This window comes from Clarias gariepinus, chromosome 22 (genome assembly GCF_024256425.1).
Source record: "Clarias gariepinus isolate MV-2021 ecotype Netherlands chromosome 22, CGAR_prim_01v2, whole genome shotgun sequence".
Classification (NCBI taxonomy): Eukaryota; Metazoa; Chordata; class Actinopteri; order Siluriformes; family Clariidae; genus Clarias; species Clarias gariepinus.
The window spans coordinates 27,888,620-27,905,772 of record NC_071121.1 but is presented as its reverse complement, the minus strand read 5'-3'; the positions used below and the strand labels follow the sequence as shown (position 1 = coordinate 27,905,772).

Sequence of the window (17,153 nt, the reverse complement as noted above, 5' to 3'; positions counted from 1 at the left end):
GTTATATAATCCCTGTGCTGTTTTATCTCTCTCTCTCTCTCTCTCTCTCTCTCTCTGTCCCTCCCTTTCCTGTTTTTCCTGTATGAACAGACGTCTGTGCGGTCACTCCACACTCTCCCAGCATGCAGTCTGTACTGAGGTGTTTGGACCTGGGTTCTGCAGGGCTGGTCCTGTTGCTCAGCCTCGTCTCTCTGGTTCTGCTTGAGATCTTCAGGTTAAGGTTCTCCAGGAGCCGCGGTCCCCCTGGTCCCACTCCACTGCCCTTCATCGGGAACCTGCTCCAGATCATCAAGGACCCGCTGAACACTATTAGATCGGTCAGTTGGCATTTGCATTCTTTTGAAAGAACTACAGTAAATCATCTGTGTGTGTGTGTGTGTGTGTGTGTGTGTGTGTGTGTGTATTTGATATCCAGTTCATTGCAAGATTTTAGGAACTCTAATAAAATAATGGAATAAATATGTGCATATCTGAAACATGCATTAACACACAGTGTAACACAGGGACAACAGTGGACTACTGACCTACAAACATTTACACACTGAACGTGTGACTCTACTGCCCCCGGTGGACACCCCCGTATAATACATAAAACAACCTAAACAAGATCAAGAAATGTTTATGTTCACTTTTGAAATTTTACAAGATTTATGTCACAAAGTGAGCACTGAAGACTAATATCATCTCTATGCTTATCTGAAGTGTGTGTGAAACAGAGACAGTAGTTTACGTGTGGAATTCTTTATGTTTACATCGTGTTTACATCGGTGTGTACAGTGTGTTCTTTGGCTTTATGATGCTGTTTGTTCACTAATGTCCCCGAACAAACCTCTAAAGGCGTCACTGTATTTATACTAAAATAAAGTAAAGGGAGTGAATACAAATGCACGCCACACTTTTCAGATTCTTATTTGTAAACAATTATTTTGATGATTTGTCATTTTCCTTTTACTTAAAATCCCAATAAAATACATTTACATTTGTGGTTGTAACGTGACAAAATGTGCAAAAGTTCAAGAACTCATTCACGCTGATGATCATTACCAATCCTTCAGCCGAGGCGAACAGTCGAATGTTTTCATTCCCCCTCCCCCCTGCGTCTCTCTAACACACGGAGGAATGCAGGTGGCCACGCCCTGCTCATTTCAGCTGTGTTCTTTAAATTGTGTACAGAGGTTGAGCTTTGAAAAGTGTGAGCGTGTCGTTATATAATCCCTGTGCTGCGTTCTCTCTCTCTCTCTCTCTCTCTCTCTCTCTCTGTCCCTCCCTTTCCTGTTTTTCCTGTATGAACAGAAGTCTGTGCGGTCACTCCACACTCTCCCAGCATGCAGTCTGTACTGAGGTGTTTATGTTCACTTTTGAAATTTTACAAGATTTATGTCACAAAGTGAGCACTGAAGACTAATATCATCTCTATGCTTATCTGAAGTGTGTGTGAAACAGAGACAGTAGTTTACGTGTGGAATTCTTTATGTTTACATCGTGTTTACATCGGTGTGTACAGTGTGTTCCATAAGTGTTACTCTTTTTAACTTTTTTTCATATTGTATAGTGGGACTGAAATGGACATGTGTAGAATGTTGTTTTTTATGAATTAATACAAACAAACCCAAAGGGTGGTTTTATAAAGATTGGAAAATTATCTTATCTACTCTATATAAGATATATGTGGACCTGATCTACTGTATGTAAGAAATTAATGCATCTGATCCACTCTGTGTAAGAAATCAGTTGGTCTGATCTACTCTATGTAAGATAAATGTGGGCCTGATCTACTCTATACAGGAAATAAGTGGTCTCATCCACTGGTCTGATTCACTCTATATAAGATATATGTGGTCTGATCTGTATATAAGAAATCAGTGGGTCTGATCTACTCTATATAAGATATATGTGGGTCTGATCTCTATATTTACGTTTAGGCATTTGGCAGATGCTCTTATCCAGAGTGACTTACATTTTTTTTTTTTATCTCATTACACATCTGAGCAGTTGAGGGTTAAGGGCCGCGCTCAAGGGCCCAACAGTGGCAACTTGGTGGTTGTGGGGTTTTAACCTGGGATCTTCCGAACTGTAGTCCAATGCCTTAACCACTGAGCTACCCCTGGCCCCTATCTGATCTACAAGAAATCAGTGGGTCTGATCTACTCTATGTAAGATATATGTGGTCCAATCTCTATGTAAGAAATCAGTGGGTCTGATCTACTGTATACAAGCAATCTGTGGAGTTGATCTACTTTATACAAGAAAGCAGGGGGTCTGATCTACTCTATACAATAAATTCATGCAGATCCTACAGAACAACATTCACTCTGATGTGAGATCATCTTTACAGTTGAGTTGATGTGCTTGTTTGTCCACTCAGATGGTGCAGTACGGTGACTTGTGCACTGTGTACATGGGCAGGAAGCCAATGGTCGTGTTAAACAGCTACGAGCTGGTGAAGGAGGCGCTGGTTCAGAACGGTACCGTGTTCTCCGGGAGGCCATACATGCCTTTAATAGAATGGGTGACTAAAGGCTACGGTCAGTTGAACTTATTTGTTTATTTCCAGTTCTTTATGTAAGATTATAAAGTTATGGTAGCAATGCAAAGAATTGTATTTGGTGACCAGGTTTATCCCAAGTTTTAAATTACAATAAAGTAACATACTGTAAGGACTTTATATTCATAATGTGTGGTTTTTCCAAATGTGATTTTCTTTTATTCCAATAATTCTGAACTCAGACATACTGTATAATACATACCTGTGTAATAATAATGGACCCAATAATCTCCTCCGTCCGTTTGTCTCAGGTATCACATTTGTTACGTACAACCATATGTGGAAGCAGCAGCGGCGCTTTGCCCTCCACACACTACGCAACTTTGGTCTGGGGAAGAAAACGGTGGAGGAGCGAGTGGTCGAGGAAGCACACTGTCTGATATCAGAGATGCTCAAACATGAAGGTCAGCCATGAAGACAAGGTCTATTAAAACCTAATCAGCTCTAATTCTAATTGATTGTAAACATTGTACGGATTCAGTATTTGATGTATTTCTTCTACATCAAATCAACTCTCTTGCATTTTTTAACTTTTTTACTTCCAGGGAACTTACTAAACCCCACACACCTGATAATGAACGCTGTCTCCAACATCATCTGCTCTATTGTCTTCGGAGATCGCTTCGACTACGACGACAAGCGTTTCACTCGGCTCCTGGAAATCCTGAATGAAAACATTCGACTGTTTGCCTCAGCTGAAGGATTGGTAATGATCATCAGCGTGAATGAGTTCTTGAACTTTTGCACATTTTGTCACGTTACAACCACAAATGTAAATGTATTTTATTGGGATTTTAAGTAAAAGGAAAATGACAAATCATCAAAATAATTGTTTACAAATAAGAATCTGAAAAGTGTGGCGTGCATTTGTATTCACTCCCTTTACTTTATTTTAGTATAAATACAGTGACGCCTTTAGAGGTTTGTTCGGGGACATTAGTGAACAAACAGCATCATAAAGCCAAAGAACACACCAGGCAGGGATAACGTTGTGGAGATGTTTAAAGCAGGTTTAAGATATAGAAAAATATCCCAATCTTTAAACATCCCACAGAGAGCTGTTCAATCCATCATCTGAAAATGGAAAGAGTATGGCACAACTGCAAACATACCAAGACATGGACGTCCAACTAAACCGACAGACCGGGTGAAGAGAGCATTAATCGGAGAAGCAGCCAAGAGGTCCATGGGAGCTCTGGAGAAGCTAAAGAGATCCACATCTCAGGTCAAATCTGGCCTTTATGGAAGAGCGGCAAGAAGAAAGCCATTGTTAAAAGAAAGCCATGAGAAGTTCTAATTGGCGTTTGCGAGAAGCCATGTAGAAGAAGTTGCTCTGGTCAGATGGGACCAAAATTTAGATTTCTGGCCTGAATGCAAAATGCTATGTGTGGCAGAATACTAACTATGTGCATGGTGGTGGTGGCATCATGTTGTTGAGATGCTTTTCAGAGTTGATGGAAAGATGGATGGAGTCAAATACAGGCCAAAAAAGAAAACCTGTTAGAGTCTGCAAAAGATGTGAGACAATTAAGCACCACTTTGTGTTGGTCGTCATATAAAATCCCAATAAAATACAACTGTATTGTGATTGTAATGTGACAAAATGTGGAAAAGTTCAAGGGATATGAATAATTTTGCAAGGGACTATAAATTATGCTTGTGTACTGTAGAATTGATTACAGTATTTTTCCCCCTTTTTTCTGCAGACTGTCAATCTGCTACCTTTTATAAAACACCTCCCTGGTCCACAACAGAAGATCCATCAGAATGCCAATGCTTTATTAGAGTTTATCCGTGACATGGTGGAGGAGCACAGGACAACAGTGGACACGGAGAACCTACGTGACTTCATCGACGCCTACCTAGTGGAGATGAGCAAGGTAAGAAGAGCAGACTTCAGGCACTAACAAACAGCCAGTGCTATTTACACCAAAGTTAATCAACTTTAAGTTCTCTGTCTTAATATATAACAAATATTAAACCCATACATGTAACAATATTTATTTTTATAATCCATGAAACTCTGAGGAGACACATCATAATCAGAGACATTGATTATCATCAGACGAGATGGTGGCTTAGTGGTTATCTCTGCCGCCTTGAATCTCCGAGGTTGGGTTTGATTCCCGCCACGGCCCTGTGTGCACGGAGTTTGCAGGTTTTTTTGGTGCTTGTTGGGTGATGACAATCGATGTGGAACTGGTAACCTGACCCCTCAAGTAACTGCCACAGAAACAACAGATTTATATAATCTAAATGTATTCATTGATCGATGTACTGGATTTGCACATGAAGGGATCAAAACAAAGAATTAGATCAGTGATCAGTTTGAAGTTATCCTTCAAACAGTTACCATGTTTACTGTACAGCAGAGCAAATCAAACATCAACACGACTATTAATTCAACAGTCGGGAAATTGAAGTTTGATTAAAGGTCATCTACATCATGCACAAACATTACCAATCCATGACCTCCATTTAGTATCTCTTGGATTCATTAAGGTGCATGCATCATATGCTGCATGTTGAAGTTTACTTTTAAACATCACATTCTGTTTTGAGCAGCAAGAGTCACATGAAGATTCAACGTTTCATGAGGAGAACCTGCTGATGTGCACTGCTGATCTTTTCCTTGCGGGAACTTTGACCACAGCTACCACTCTCAGATGGGGTCTGATCTTCATGATGAACCATCCAGAAATACAAGGTAGTGTAAAGAACTCACGCCATGCTATCATGCTATCATTTCTGTAATCAACACGATGATATTACAACTCTGAATACGGATCTGTGCTTAAAAATTGCCGCAATCCAAAACAAGTCGAATGTTGTTGTTGACGTTTTTGCATTTTGTGCAAGATTTAGTAAAGACATACTGTTTTTGATTTTTAGAGGCCAAGAGGAATCCTACATTAACGTTACATTAGGGCAGGGGCAGCTCAGTGGTTAAGGCATTGGACTATGGTCCTGAAGGTCACAGGTTTAGACCCCACTGTTTTGGGCCCTTGAGCAAGGTCCTTAATGCTCAGTTGTATAATATTAAAAAAGTAAATCTCTCTGGATACATATTATGTGAGGTTTAACGTCTATTCATGACCAAATGGATTCATTAAACCATTAAGACTTCATTTACATGTCTTTTCTAAATGTTTTGATTGTTTTTATAAGCAAACAATATGATTATAGTGTTTAATATAGACATTAGTAATATTTTTGGGAGGCTGGAGCAGATTATCTACATTTACATTATTTCCTATGGTAAAATGCGCTTCACATTATGAAATTTCACCTTTAGAACTCGTCTTCTGAACGGATTCAATTCGTATGCCGAGGTTCCGCTATAAAGAGAGAATTTTGTAAATAAAATACAAAAATGTTGTGTATGATGTATTTAGATCGTTGTCATGAGGAGATTGTTCGCGTACTTGGTTACGATCGCACTCCCAGCATGGACGACCGAGCAAGGCTGCCGTACACACACGCCACGGTGCATGAGATCCTGCGCTTTGGGAACATCGCTCCGCTTGGCGTAGTTCACGAAGCTACAGAGACAACTCAGTTACAAGGATACACCATCCCCAAGGTATGAGCTGTACAGGATTGTCCTCATAGTACTTAAGCTTGAGCTGCACTTCTATCAAAGCTGATGTTTTATCTGTTTCTGTTGCAGGGAACGCAGATTTCACCCAACTTAATGGCCATAATGCAGGATAAGGAGCACTGGACATACCCGGACACGTTTAACCCAGAGAACTTCCTGGACGAGAAGGGACAGTTCTGCAAAAACGAGTCCTTTCTGCCTTTTTCTCTGGGTGAGACACGATCATCATCATAAATCAGATTCTTTTATTTCAAAATGCTGACATTTGGTTTAGTCGCAGCCAGAGGTGGAAAGAGTAATACAATTTAGTAGTTAAGTAAAAGTACTGTTACTTTAGCGAACTTTTACTGAAGTACAAGTAAAGTTATAAAAATCTACTCAAGTAAAAGTAAAAAGTAGCTCATTAAAAATTGACTCAGAGTAAAAGTTACTAAGGGTGTAACACCCTTGCATAATAAATCTGTTCCCTTTGTTGTGCTTGAAATCAAAGTGGTCCAGGGGTTTGCTTCATAAGAATTTGTTGCCATTTTACTTTCAGCTGTGTCTGCATCACTGGCATCTGTTTTGTCCGTCTCCATCATTCTTGTGAATTTAGCGCGTTTGTTCTCCATCAGTCTATCAGTGCAGTGGACTCCGGATTCAATTTTTTCCCTTCCCCGTTGTATTATTTGTATTATTTTTTATTTTCATTCATTTATTTTTTACTCAGTAGCGAATATGATTTAAAATGTAGTGAAGTACAATACTTTAAAGAAAAAACATACTTAAGTAAAAGTAAAATTACAGATTTTAAAAACTACTTTAGAAAGTAGAAGTACACAAAAGATCTACTCAATTACAGTAATGCGAGTAAATGTAATTCATTACTTTCCACCTCTGGTCACAACTGCTACACAAATGTATGACGAATGACTATACTTATGTTATACTTACTGTATGCTGCAGGTCCGAGGGCGTGTCTCGGTGAAACACTCGCCAGGACAGAGCTCTTCATCTTCTTCACGACTCTTCTGCAGAGGTTGCGGTTCTCCTGGCCACGTGATGCCGCGCCCTTTGATATGGATGGGATTATGGGCGTAGTCAGGATGCCCCACCCCTTTCATATCACTTTACATAGTAGGGAACATGGTCGCCACTAGAACCCTTTAACCTGAGCGTGTGCTACAGGATCGATCTGCTGTACTTCACTGTCATCCCACGTTTAACCCAAAATACAACCGGAGGTGCATTTTGCGGCTGGGAACCTAAACCATGGTGGATGTGTCCAGGAGATGTCAGAAGATTTTTTGGATGAGACAGAGACATGGACGCAGTACGCTGGGAGAGATGATAGTAACAGAAGCGACAAGAAGTTCACTTGTATTTTCTGCATGACATCTCAATAAGATATGAAACACTACAACAGATTCTGTATCTTATCTTATCTTTAATTTTTACAGACGTACATAATGGACAAATGTGTAATTAAAAAAAATTTCCCCTGGACACAGTTTTTTTGTACCCAGTCTGCTGCAGGTTTGTCTTTGCATCCTCCATGTTTCAAGGTTCTTCTCGAGGTTCGTGTTGTCCCAGGGAGGCTTTTCACACATCCGTCGTCTCTGGATTGTTCATTATGGATTAAAATCAACTTTGAATTTCTGTGAAGCTGTTCATGTGTTGTAGGTCACACACACAGACTGTTTTTGGAGATTTTTTTTTTTTTTACCCTTAAGTGCATTTCAGTACAACATTTAAGCCGAGAGAAAATGACAAGAAAATCAGTTTCAGTATAAAAGAAGCTACATTGATTTGCATTAGAAGTTTAATTTTGATTTCTAATAAATATACATTCCCAATACAACGTGTTGAATATTGATTGTGATGTGTGGAGGCGTGATTCACACGGCCAAAACATGGTATTGGTTCTAAAAAAGTGTCACCGTTTTTCACAATTCTTAATGTTTCTGCCGATTCATGCTTATAAATACACTGTACATATACATACAGTATACATTTATATTTTTATCAGACAAAAAAAAACATTTTGCTACAATTTTGCATTTTGTGTTTTAGTGTCTGTAAACTTTTTCAGTGATGTTAACTGTCATTCAGATTTCTGAAGCCAATTTAGATTTGACATGAAAAGACATAAACCTGAAAAAGTGTATTATTTTAAAATGCTAAATTGTTAAGATATTGCTACATGAATTCGACATGGTTACAGACACTACAGATCTTTCACCAAAACCAATTTAAAGAACTTTTACAGGTCATATGCTTCTAGGAACTTACATCAATTTAAGTATCAATATTCTTAAAGAAATATGAATAATTTGCATTTTAAATGATTATAAAGTAGTTTGAAGTGCGACGGTATAACACTAAATAATGGCCATTTTGGGGGCATATATAAAAGCATCTCTCCGAAAGGGCTGAAGTGTTTTAGACAAGCAAGATCAGTCATTTCCATGTTCCAACTCTTGTTTTATGGGGTGGCAGATTAGAGGGACTTTTCACTTATACAATTAAAAATGTCCTGTGCTGTAAAATCTTGACCCCCCTTTCTGAGCTTCTTGTCTCTCATGTTCACTCCAGTCCCTGTACCTGAGCAGTTACAGAGGAATGGTTTTGTTTGTTAAGCCACACAGTGATCTAGGAATCATTCAAGCATCTAACTTAAGACATGAACCAGTGCAGGTGCAGATGATCGGGCCGGTGATTAGTAACTGCTGATGCTGATTGCTGAGTGTTTGGAACAGACAGGAGGGGAAATAAGGTCGCTGCTGAGGCTGGTACATGAATATTAAATTGTATATTCAGCCACTTTACAGCCTGAAACTGAAAAATATTTGTTCCCATTTTATTTTTAATTTCAATAAATTTCACATTAAGAAATTAGTGCTTTTAAACAGGAATAGTAATAAAGTTGAATTTACTTTTTTGATTGAAATTGATTTGCTGTACATCAAAAAGATCAGAAGCAGCAGGTTTTTACATTTTCAAAAGTTCAGTAAAAAAAAAAATATATATATATCTTGGTACTTTTAAAAAGTTTAAGTCTTGCAACACAATTTTTTCACAGTCCTTCCTTAACATTAATGAACTGTAAATGGATTAAAAATGATATGTTGTTTGTTAATAAATAAATGATGGTCATTAGCTTTAATTTCTAGTATAAAAGGAATAAAACATTAGAAAATTCTAACTAACTAATGACTACACTTCATCACATCACATCCCACCACCCTGTCGTTGATTCTTTTCCTGTAACAGCACACCCGAAACTCTTTTATTCCTCACGCAGTAATACGAGTTCTGCATGACACATAGTGAGGATTTGACTTTTAAAAATCATCGCCGTGAAAGGATTTCATGTTTCCATCAGCGGTGTGTTGAGCAGGAAAGAGTCGTGTTTGAACACCGAACCCTTCCAGACGTACAACCGCGGGCATGGAGAGGAGCAGGTGGCGGACAGACGGGTGATCTTTCAGCAGGTTGAAGTCGGAGAGATGAGGACATGACCTGCGAGCTTCGTTCAGACTAATACCATCTGGCTGCCGAGCCAAAAGTTCTCTCAGGGACGCAGTTAGCCTCTGCAGTTCTGGATTTGGAGGTGGAGCTATGGGGTTAAAGGTCAGAGAGGTCAGATTTAGATTTATTAGGAGTGATTCCTTCATTCGATTAAAATGATTCTTCACTTATTCTGTGATTCGTTCATTCGTTTTAACTCATTAAGATTCGTTCTTTCACTCATTCTGATTCATTCAGTACTTTATTTTGTACTGATTCACTCATTCTGACTCATTAGGACTGAATCGTTCAGTATGACTGGATGGACTTTTTCAGTCTCAGTTGTTAGTTATTCTTACAGATATTTTGACTCTTTAATATTTTTATAGTTTCTGTAAAGCTGTGTTTCGACAATGTTTACTGTTAAAAGTGCTCTACAACTTTATGCTAAAAGCTGAACAATAAACTACCTGTTTAAAACCTGAACCTTAACCTTAACCTAAACCTTAACCTTGCTAAAAGTTTAATCTAAAACACTAATTCAAAAGTTAACGCTAGAGTAAAAATTAAATGCTAAGCTAAAAGTGAAACATTAAACTAAGATTTGAAAAGTAGAGTAAAAGTTAAAATCCAGCCAAAAACTTAAATACAGATTTAAAAACTGAACATAAAGTTAAGACCTAACTTAAGATTAAAACAGTAAAGTTAACTTTAGTAAATGTAAATCAAGAGTTTAAACATTTAACTCAACAAGAATGAAAAAAATTGAGACATGGGATGAAAACTAAACTTTACCCATGGACTAAAGGTTAAACCCTAAAGTAAACAAATATCTGTTTTATTTAATAAAAGTTATGAGAGCTTGTTTTTCTATCAAATTCCATCTTGACTTACTCGTAATAAAGTCTTTGGGTAAATTAGTGACGGCAGCATCTTTATAAGTCTTTTCCTGGAGATGTTTTCCAGTTTTCCTCTTTTCTACAGTCATAACTGCTCACACACACACACACACACGAACAACACGGAAGACATCAGATATTTTTGCTTATATAAAAATCTACCCCAGAGCACTGAGACACATTCACGTCCTCACCTGAAGGCGATGAATCGATGTCCTCTGTTTAAACCCCCCAGACTCGGTTTAAACCCCTTTAGACTTTACTTTCACTTCCGTTTCAGAGGAAAGTCTTTGTTTTTATTGTCTGGGCTCCGCCCCAGACGTCAGCAGACGTCAGCAGAGATCACGTGCTCGCAAGTAAACGTGGCTCTGTTCCACAATCACACACCTACATGCTGGTTATGCCTTGTATCATCCTATGTTGTTTTGAGTGTTGCTACGACTTTCAGCGCGCTCCAGATTCGCGGAGTTGAAGAGGTTCACATTACCTCACAAGTTTCAGGTTAATGAATCTGAGCCTAAAACAATTTTAAATCCAAAACTGACCACCAAAAAAGTGCTTTATGTCAGTCTAAATCATAAAGTGTGATAACATGGAACATGCATGTCTGGCGGTACATATGGTCTCTCTCTACTGTATCTCACTGCAGGATCATGGGAGGACTGCCGCGTATCCCAGGGCACTGGGTGGGGTACACCCTAGACAGGGTGCCAATGCACTGCCATGCACAAGCACACACACTTACACATGATACACCGATCACCCATAACATCAACAGCACAAAAAATGAATACAAAACCATAGTACGAGTTTTGTCACCGCCCCGTCGTACAACATTGGATTCTGATTTTTTCAGTAATAAGAAGAATAGATAGAGCATTTTAACTGTCGGTGTTAAACCATGTGTTCTGTGTTAGCTCAGCGACAGTATCCTAACATCAAGTTGAAGTCTGATGCCCCTCTCACCGTCAGACCGTCTCATGGGATGTGATTAATCTGCCCGTTCTGGTGTTCAGATCACACGTGCTAAAGATGGTCTTTCTGTCTCTAATGATTCCGACAGCCTTTCCTTCCTGCAGGTGTCATCCTGCTGTTCCAGTTCTGTAATCCCTGATCACTTCAACCGCTCAAATAGTGTTAGGACAAATTGACACAAACAGGTTTGTATCCAAGTCAGCCCACTAGATGGTGAACTGACCTTATTTACCCAGGACGGACTAGCGGTCTAGATCTTTTATGAAATGATTAAACTATTTATTTGATTCGTCTTGTAGAGCATCAAGTAAAAGTACACTCTAAAAAATGCTGTGTTGTTTCTGTAAACACATTGTGGGATTGTTTATTCTGGTCAAAATTCTGGGTTATTTCGGGCTTTAAACACGTTGTGTTGCTCAGGTTGGATCAAATGAGACGTAGTGAGTCATTAACAAATGAACACCTGGATGGGTTATTTTAATCCAACAACTGGTTTATTCTTTATTCTCTGGTTTCTCAAACAGCAGCCTGGATAATGTTTAAAATATTACTGGTATTATGTCACAAAGTGTAGTTTTAAGAGTTGTTTAAGTGAGAATGTATGTGTGTACAGCTCAAAACCTTCATCGGTTATTAAAGATCGTTCATGTTCTACTGGGAGCGCACATGCAAATCATCGCAACCCCTCTGTAGGAAACAGAATTAAGCGATTCGATTTATAGGAAACAGAATTAAGCAGTTCTTTCTTAATGACTCTTCTACTCTGAGTCATTCGTTCTTTCGTCACGTGACTCCCATAGACGCTATGCAGTGAAGATAGTGATAGATCTAAAATAACGAACAATACTCATTCTGTTTATTATAATATGTCCTTAACTTCTTCTTCTTCTTTGTTTTTTGGCTGTTTCCTTTCAGGGGTCGCCACAGCGAATCATCTGCCTCCATCTAACCCTATCCTCTGCATCCTCTTCTCTCACACCAACTAACTTCATGTCCTCTCTCACTGCATCCATAAATCTCCTCCTTTGGTCTTTCTCTAGACCTCCTGCCTGGCAGCTCCAACCTCAGCATTCTTCTACCAATATATTCACAATCTCTCCTCTGAACATGTCCAAACCAACTTAATCTGGCCTCTCTGACTTTATCTCCAAAACATCTAACATGGGTTGTCCCTCTGATGAACTCATTCTTGATCCCATCCATCCTTGTCACTCCCAAGGAGAACCTCAACATCTTCAGCTCTGCTACCTCCAACTCTGCCTTTTCTTCAGCGCCACTGTCTCTAAGCCATAGAGCATGACTGGTCTCACCACTGTCCTGTACACCTTTTCTTTCACTCTCGCTAATACTCTTTTATCACACAACACACCTGACACTTTACTCCACCCATTCCAACCTGCCTGTACCCGCCTCTTTACCTCCTTTTCACACTCTCCATTGGTCTGGACCGTTGACCCTAAGTACTTAAAGTCCTGCACCTTCTTTACCTCTGCTCCCTGTATCCTCACCGTTCCTCTTGGGTTCCTCTCATTTACACACATGTATTCTGTCTTGCTGCGGCTAACCTTCATTCCTCTGCTTTCCAGAGCATATCTCCACCTCTCCAAATTTTCCTCCACGTGTTCCCTGCTCTCGCTACAAAGTACAATGTCATCTGCAAACATCATAGTCCATGGAGACTCCTGTCTTACCTCATCTGTCATCCTTTCCATCACCAGAGCAAACAAAAAGGGGCTTAGAGCCGATCCTTGATGCAGACCCACCTCCACCTTGAACTCTTCTGTCACACCTACAGCACATCTCACCACCGTCTTACAGCTCTCATACATGTCCTGCACCACTCTAACATACTTCTCTGCCACTCCAGACTTCCTCATACTGTACAACACCACAGCTCCTCTCTTGGCACCCTGTCATACTCTTTCTCTAAATCTACAAAGACACAATGCAACTCTTTATTACCTTCTCTGTACTTCTCCGCCAGCATCCTCAAAGCAAATACTGCATCTGATGTACTCTTTTTAGGCATAAAACCATATTGCTGCTCACAAATGCTCACTTCTGCCCTTAACCTAGCTTCCACAACTCTTTTCCACAGCTTCTTTGTATTTTCTTAGCTGCGTTGTAATATTTTGATTACCTGAACTATAGCCAAAATTTGTGTATGTAGACGTATTGGGGTTTTTTTTATTCAAAATGCAACATTTTAGTTTATTTCTGACCAAAAGAACGAAATACATTTTACACGAACGAGATTCAAAGAACCGAGTCACTAAAATGTGCACAATTGCACAATTGGTGGCTGAATAAATACTTTTTTGCCCCACTGTATTTGCAATTCCTGCCCGCACGGCAACCTGGACCACAACTGCCTCCCACACTCAAATTCTCCCATGAGTCTTTTCAAGCTGTTTTTTTCAAAAAGCACTGTTTCGACTCTGTGCCGCAACACCAATGCTCAGGCTGCCAAATCAACTGCGAAAGGACGCAAATATAAATAGACAGATGTCAGCATCACTAAGATGTACCACTACATTGGGATCATATTTTACATGGCCATAGTGAAGTTGTCCTCCATCACAGACTACTGGAGACAGAACAGTATTTTGACAGTACCTTTTCCAGCTACTGCTATGTCAAGGGACCGATACCGGATGATATCTTGGAACGTGCACATGAGTCACCCAGATGCAGACAAGGAGAACGACAGGAAGTTGTTTGTTCTTGCTGATTCTTCAAATGGGTACACTATGGACTTTTCTGTGTACACAGGAAAGAACAACTTTTCCACAAGCCCATGGCTTATCATATGATTCGGTGATAAAGTTTGGTGCATGTGGGACCTACTGTACAGAGACAACAGTAAGGACTACCCTCGGAATGGCTGCTCATATATTATTGTAGCCCAGTTTGTGCTGAATACAATGTTATTAGGCTCCAAAACACCTTTAGACTCCTAAGGTTGAGATTTTTTGGTCAGATCAGACGATGCATATCAAGTGATTTTTATCTGACGCTACCCTGGACACGTCTGTCCTGTGAAACAGCAGCCCTGAAAAAATCAGACCTGTATTCGGCCTGGTAATGTGAACGGAGTCAATGTCGGCCTACGCTCACTGAGCTCAGACTGTGAATGAGTAAACACTTCTGGCCTGTTTTTGTCCAGCTGTTTCCCCAGTATAAAACGAGCGACTATGTCAAACACATTCTAAGATCAACAAACAGTGCTGCACAAAATGGTTTATTATCAAGAGATGCAAAGTGTACTCACTAGCAAATTATCTCCACGAATCAGACCTGCAGGCGTAAAAGGAATTAAAGAAATTAACTTTTTTTAACTAAAAGTTTTCAGTTAAGGCCTTGTTCACACGGGCGTTAAGTTTTTGGATAAACGAACGCGCTCTGAACGTCCTAAACGTTTATGTTGCGTTTTGTAGCTGCGCTCGATTGACTTCTACACCGGCGTTCGTTTGTCTCTGTCTAACGTCAGCCTGCAGCTCAAATTGTAGTTTGTGTGTTAACCTGTGGGGGCAGTGTGTCAGGAACTGGATATGAAAGCCCTTGTCGTTTTATTTAAGGTGCCTCCTTTTAAAATGGACCATTTTGCTATATTAGACATCAATCTTCTTCTTTTAAAAATTCTCGTAATAGGGCGACGTAGCGAGGGGAAAAAATTGCCGCCGTTACTGGGTTCACCCTCTTTATTTTGCTTCCACGAACGCCAGAAAAAGGATCGATTTTAACGCCCGTTTGAACAAGTCCTAAATGTAATGTGACCCCAGTCAAGAGGCAGCATGAATTTGTGGTTCATTAGAATTCCTTGTTTAAATTCAGCAAAAGTTGGTTTTCAAGAGACCACTCTGACTCTCTTTGTGAAAAACAAAAGGTCCTGCTGTAACCCAGACTGCTGAGGCAGTTTAGAATGTACATGAACACTGCAGGGACGGACATTTCTGGTATGAGCCGTGCTGTTCAAGTTACCTGGTGCTCTGTTGGTCCTAATACAAATGAGTTGTGATGTAGTCCAGGCCTAAGAACAAAAATCAACATTAATACTAAACATGATTCATCCACCTGCCTAAAACTTCTGTGGCTTCTCTCAGACAATGTACCTGGGGATGACCTCAGGCGTAGTACCGCTAATCCTCACCTCTCAGTTTCATGAGAAAGCTCACTGGTGATTATGAAAACAGAAGCTCAGCAGAAACAAACCAGTTACACAAACATTGATCAATCACTCATTACGAGCCAGACCTTCCCGTCCTACATCACACTGAACTCCAGTGTTCCCAAAGAAAAACTTCAACACCTGTTAGCTGTTTAAGCTGCAAAAAAGGGGAGCGAGTCCATATTTAGTTATATGTTTTTGGATGCAGTGTCACTGCAGGTTTGGATAAATACTTTTGTCCATATAGTGTATAAATGAACAGTTTTACAGCAAAATGAGATAAATAAAACAAGGAATATTGCAAACAGATAGAAAATATCATAAGAGTGTTTAAAATAAAATAAAAAAACAAGCGTTTTGGCTATATCAGTGTGAATCTGTTGCAAAACGCTATAAATCCACCTGAAACAGTTTTGTGTCAATAGATAAATCCGCCTGTACATATGCAGTCTAATATCAAATAATATATTGGTTGGGTTTTAATAATCAATATTGTATAATATACCTGTGCATTGACTGTGATCTTTAAGGGAGTGACTGGCTAATTAGATCAAGTTTTGGGTTTTGTTGAAGGTTGAACCTTTTTAATTACACATTTTTAGCAGTTTTAGTTTGACCTCGCTGTTTGACTGTCCCTTATCAGTGGTACAGGATGCACCAGATAATGTCTGTTCCTGCACTGTCGGAGTAGATATGCATCTCTGCTCCCCTGTGTGTGAGTTTATGCCTATCTGAACTTTGTGCTAAATAAAGACAGGGTTACATAACAATGGTATAATATATTTGAGCTTTAAAAGTAAAAAACGGTGTGTTTTTAGACCACTGAAATTCATCACTTTTAGTAGCAGACCCGAAAATACTTAAAACAACCCATAATATTCAAGTTAGGGAAAAATTATTATTTTATATATTATATACTTTGTATTTTTTGGTCAAGTATGTTTGCTCGCACAGATTACAATGTTTTTTGTTTTTTTTCCAGCTCTTGGCTCTTTTTTCTGCAGTTCCTAGCATTTCTTGCTGTCTGTTCTTATCACTAGACCATGACAGAGAACTGTTCGGATGACTGGATCATCTGCTCCTGTGGAAGACCTGTGTTTCTTCAGCTGATGCAAGAACTTCATCCTGTGCTTAGCTTGAAGTTCCATTTGGTGTTCTACTTCAGGTTTTGGTAAGTGGTACAGTAGTCTAAAACAGAAACTTGAAGGTCTCCAAGGAGGACGCAGGGCTGATGGATACTGTCAGAGCACTGGTGAAGGGTTTCTTTACTGTTACTCTACTGTTATCTCCAAAATTTGGACATCTTCTGACTGCACCAGCCACCGCTTCACCGCTTGCTGAACTGCAGACTCTTGGCCATGATTTGTAGACCATACATTACTTCCAAATGTATTTTTTAATGGATCCATCTACCTGTATTTCAGCTGTTACTTAAAGCCATGAGTGAAATCACAGCAGTGTTATGGTCTTCCAACA

General features: G+C 39.5%; 1 protein-coding gene across 1 annotated transcript; it reads left to right on the top strand.

Moving 5' to 3' along the window:
* Positions 1 to 81: 81 nt before the first annotated feature.
* LOC128510401 (cytochrome P450 2B4-like) lies at positions 82 to 7,982 on the top strand. Its single transcript, XM_053482661.1, has 9 exons — positions 82 to 317; positions 2,366 to 2,525; positions 2,797 to 2,949; positions 3,091 to 3,251; positions 4,252 to 4,425; positions 5,111 to 5,252; positions 5,941 to 6,128; positions 6,216 to 6,357; positions 7,092 to 7,982. The coding sequence occupies exons 1-9, from the start codon at positions 123 to 125 to the stop codon at positions 7,283 to 7,285; spliced, it is 1,509 nt and encodes a 502-aa protein (XP_053338636.1). The 5' UTR covers positions 82 to 122; the 3' UTR covers positions 7,286 to 7,982.
* The last annotated feature ends 9,171 nt before the right edge of the window (positions 7,983 to 17,153 follow it).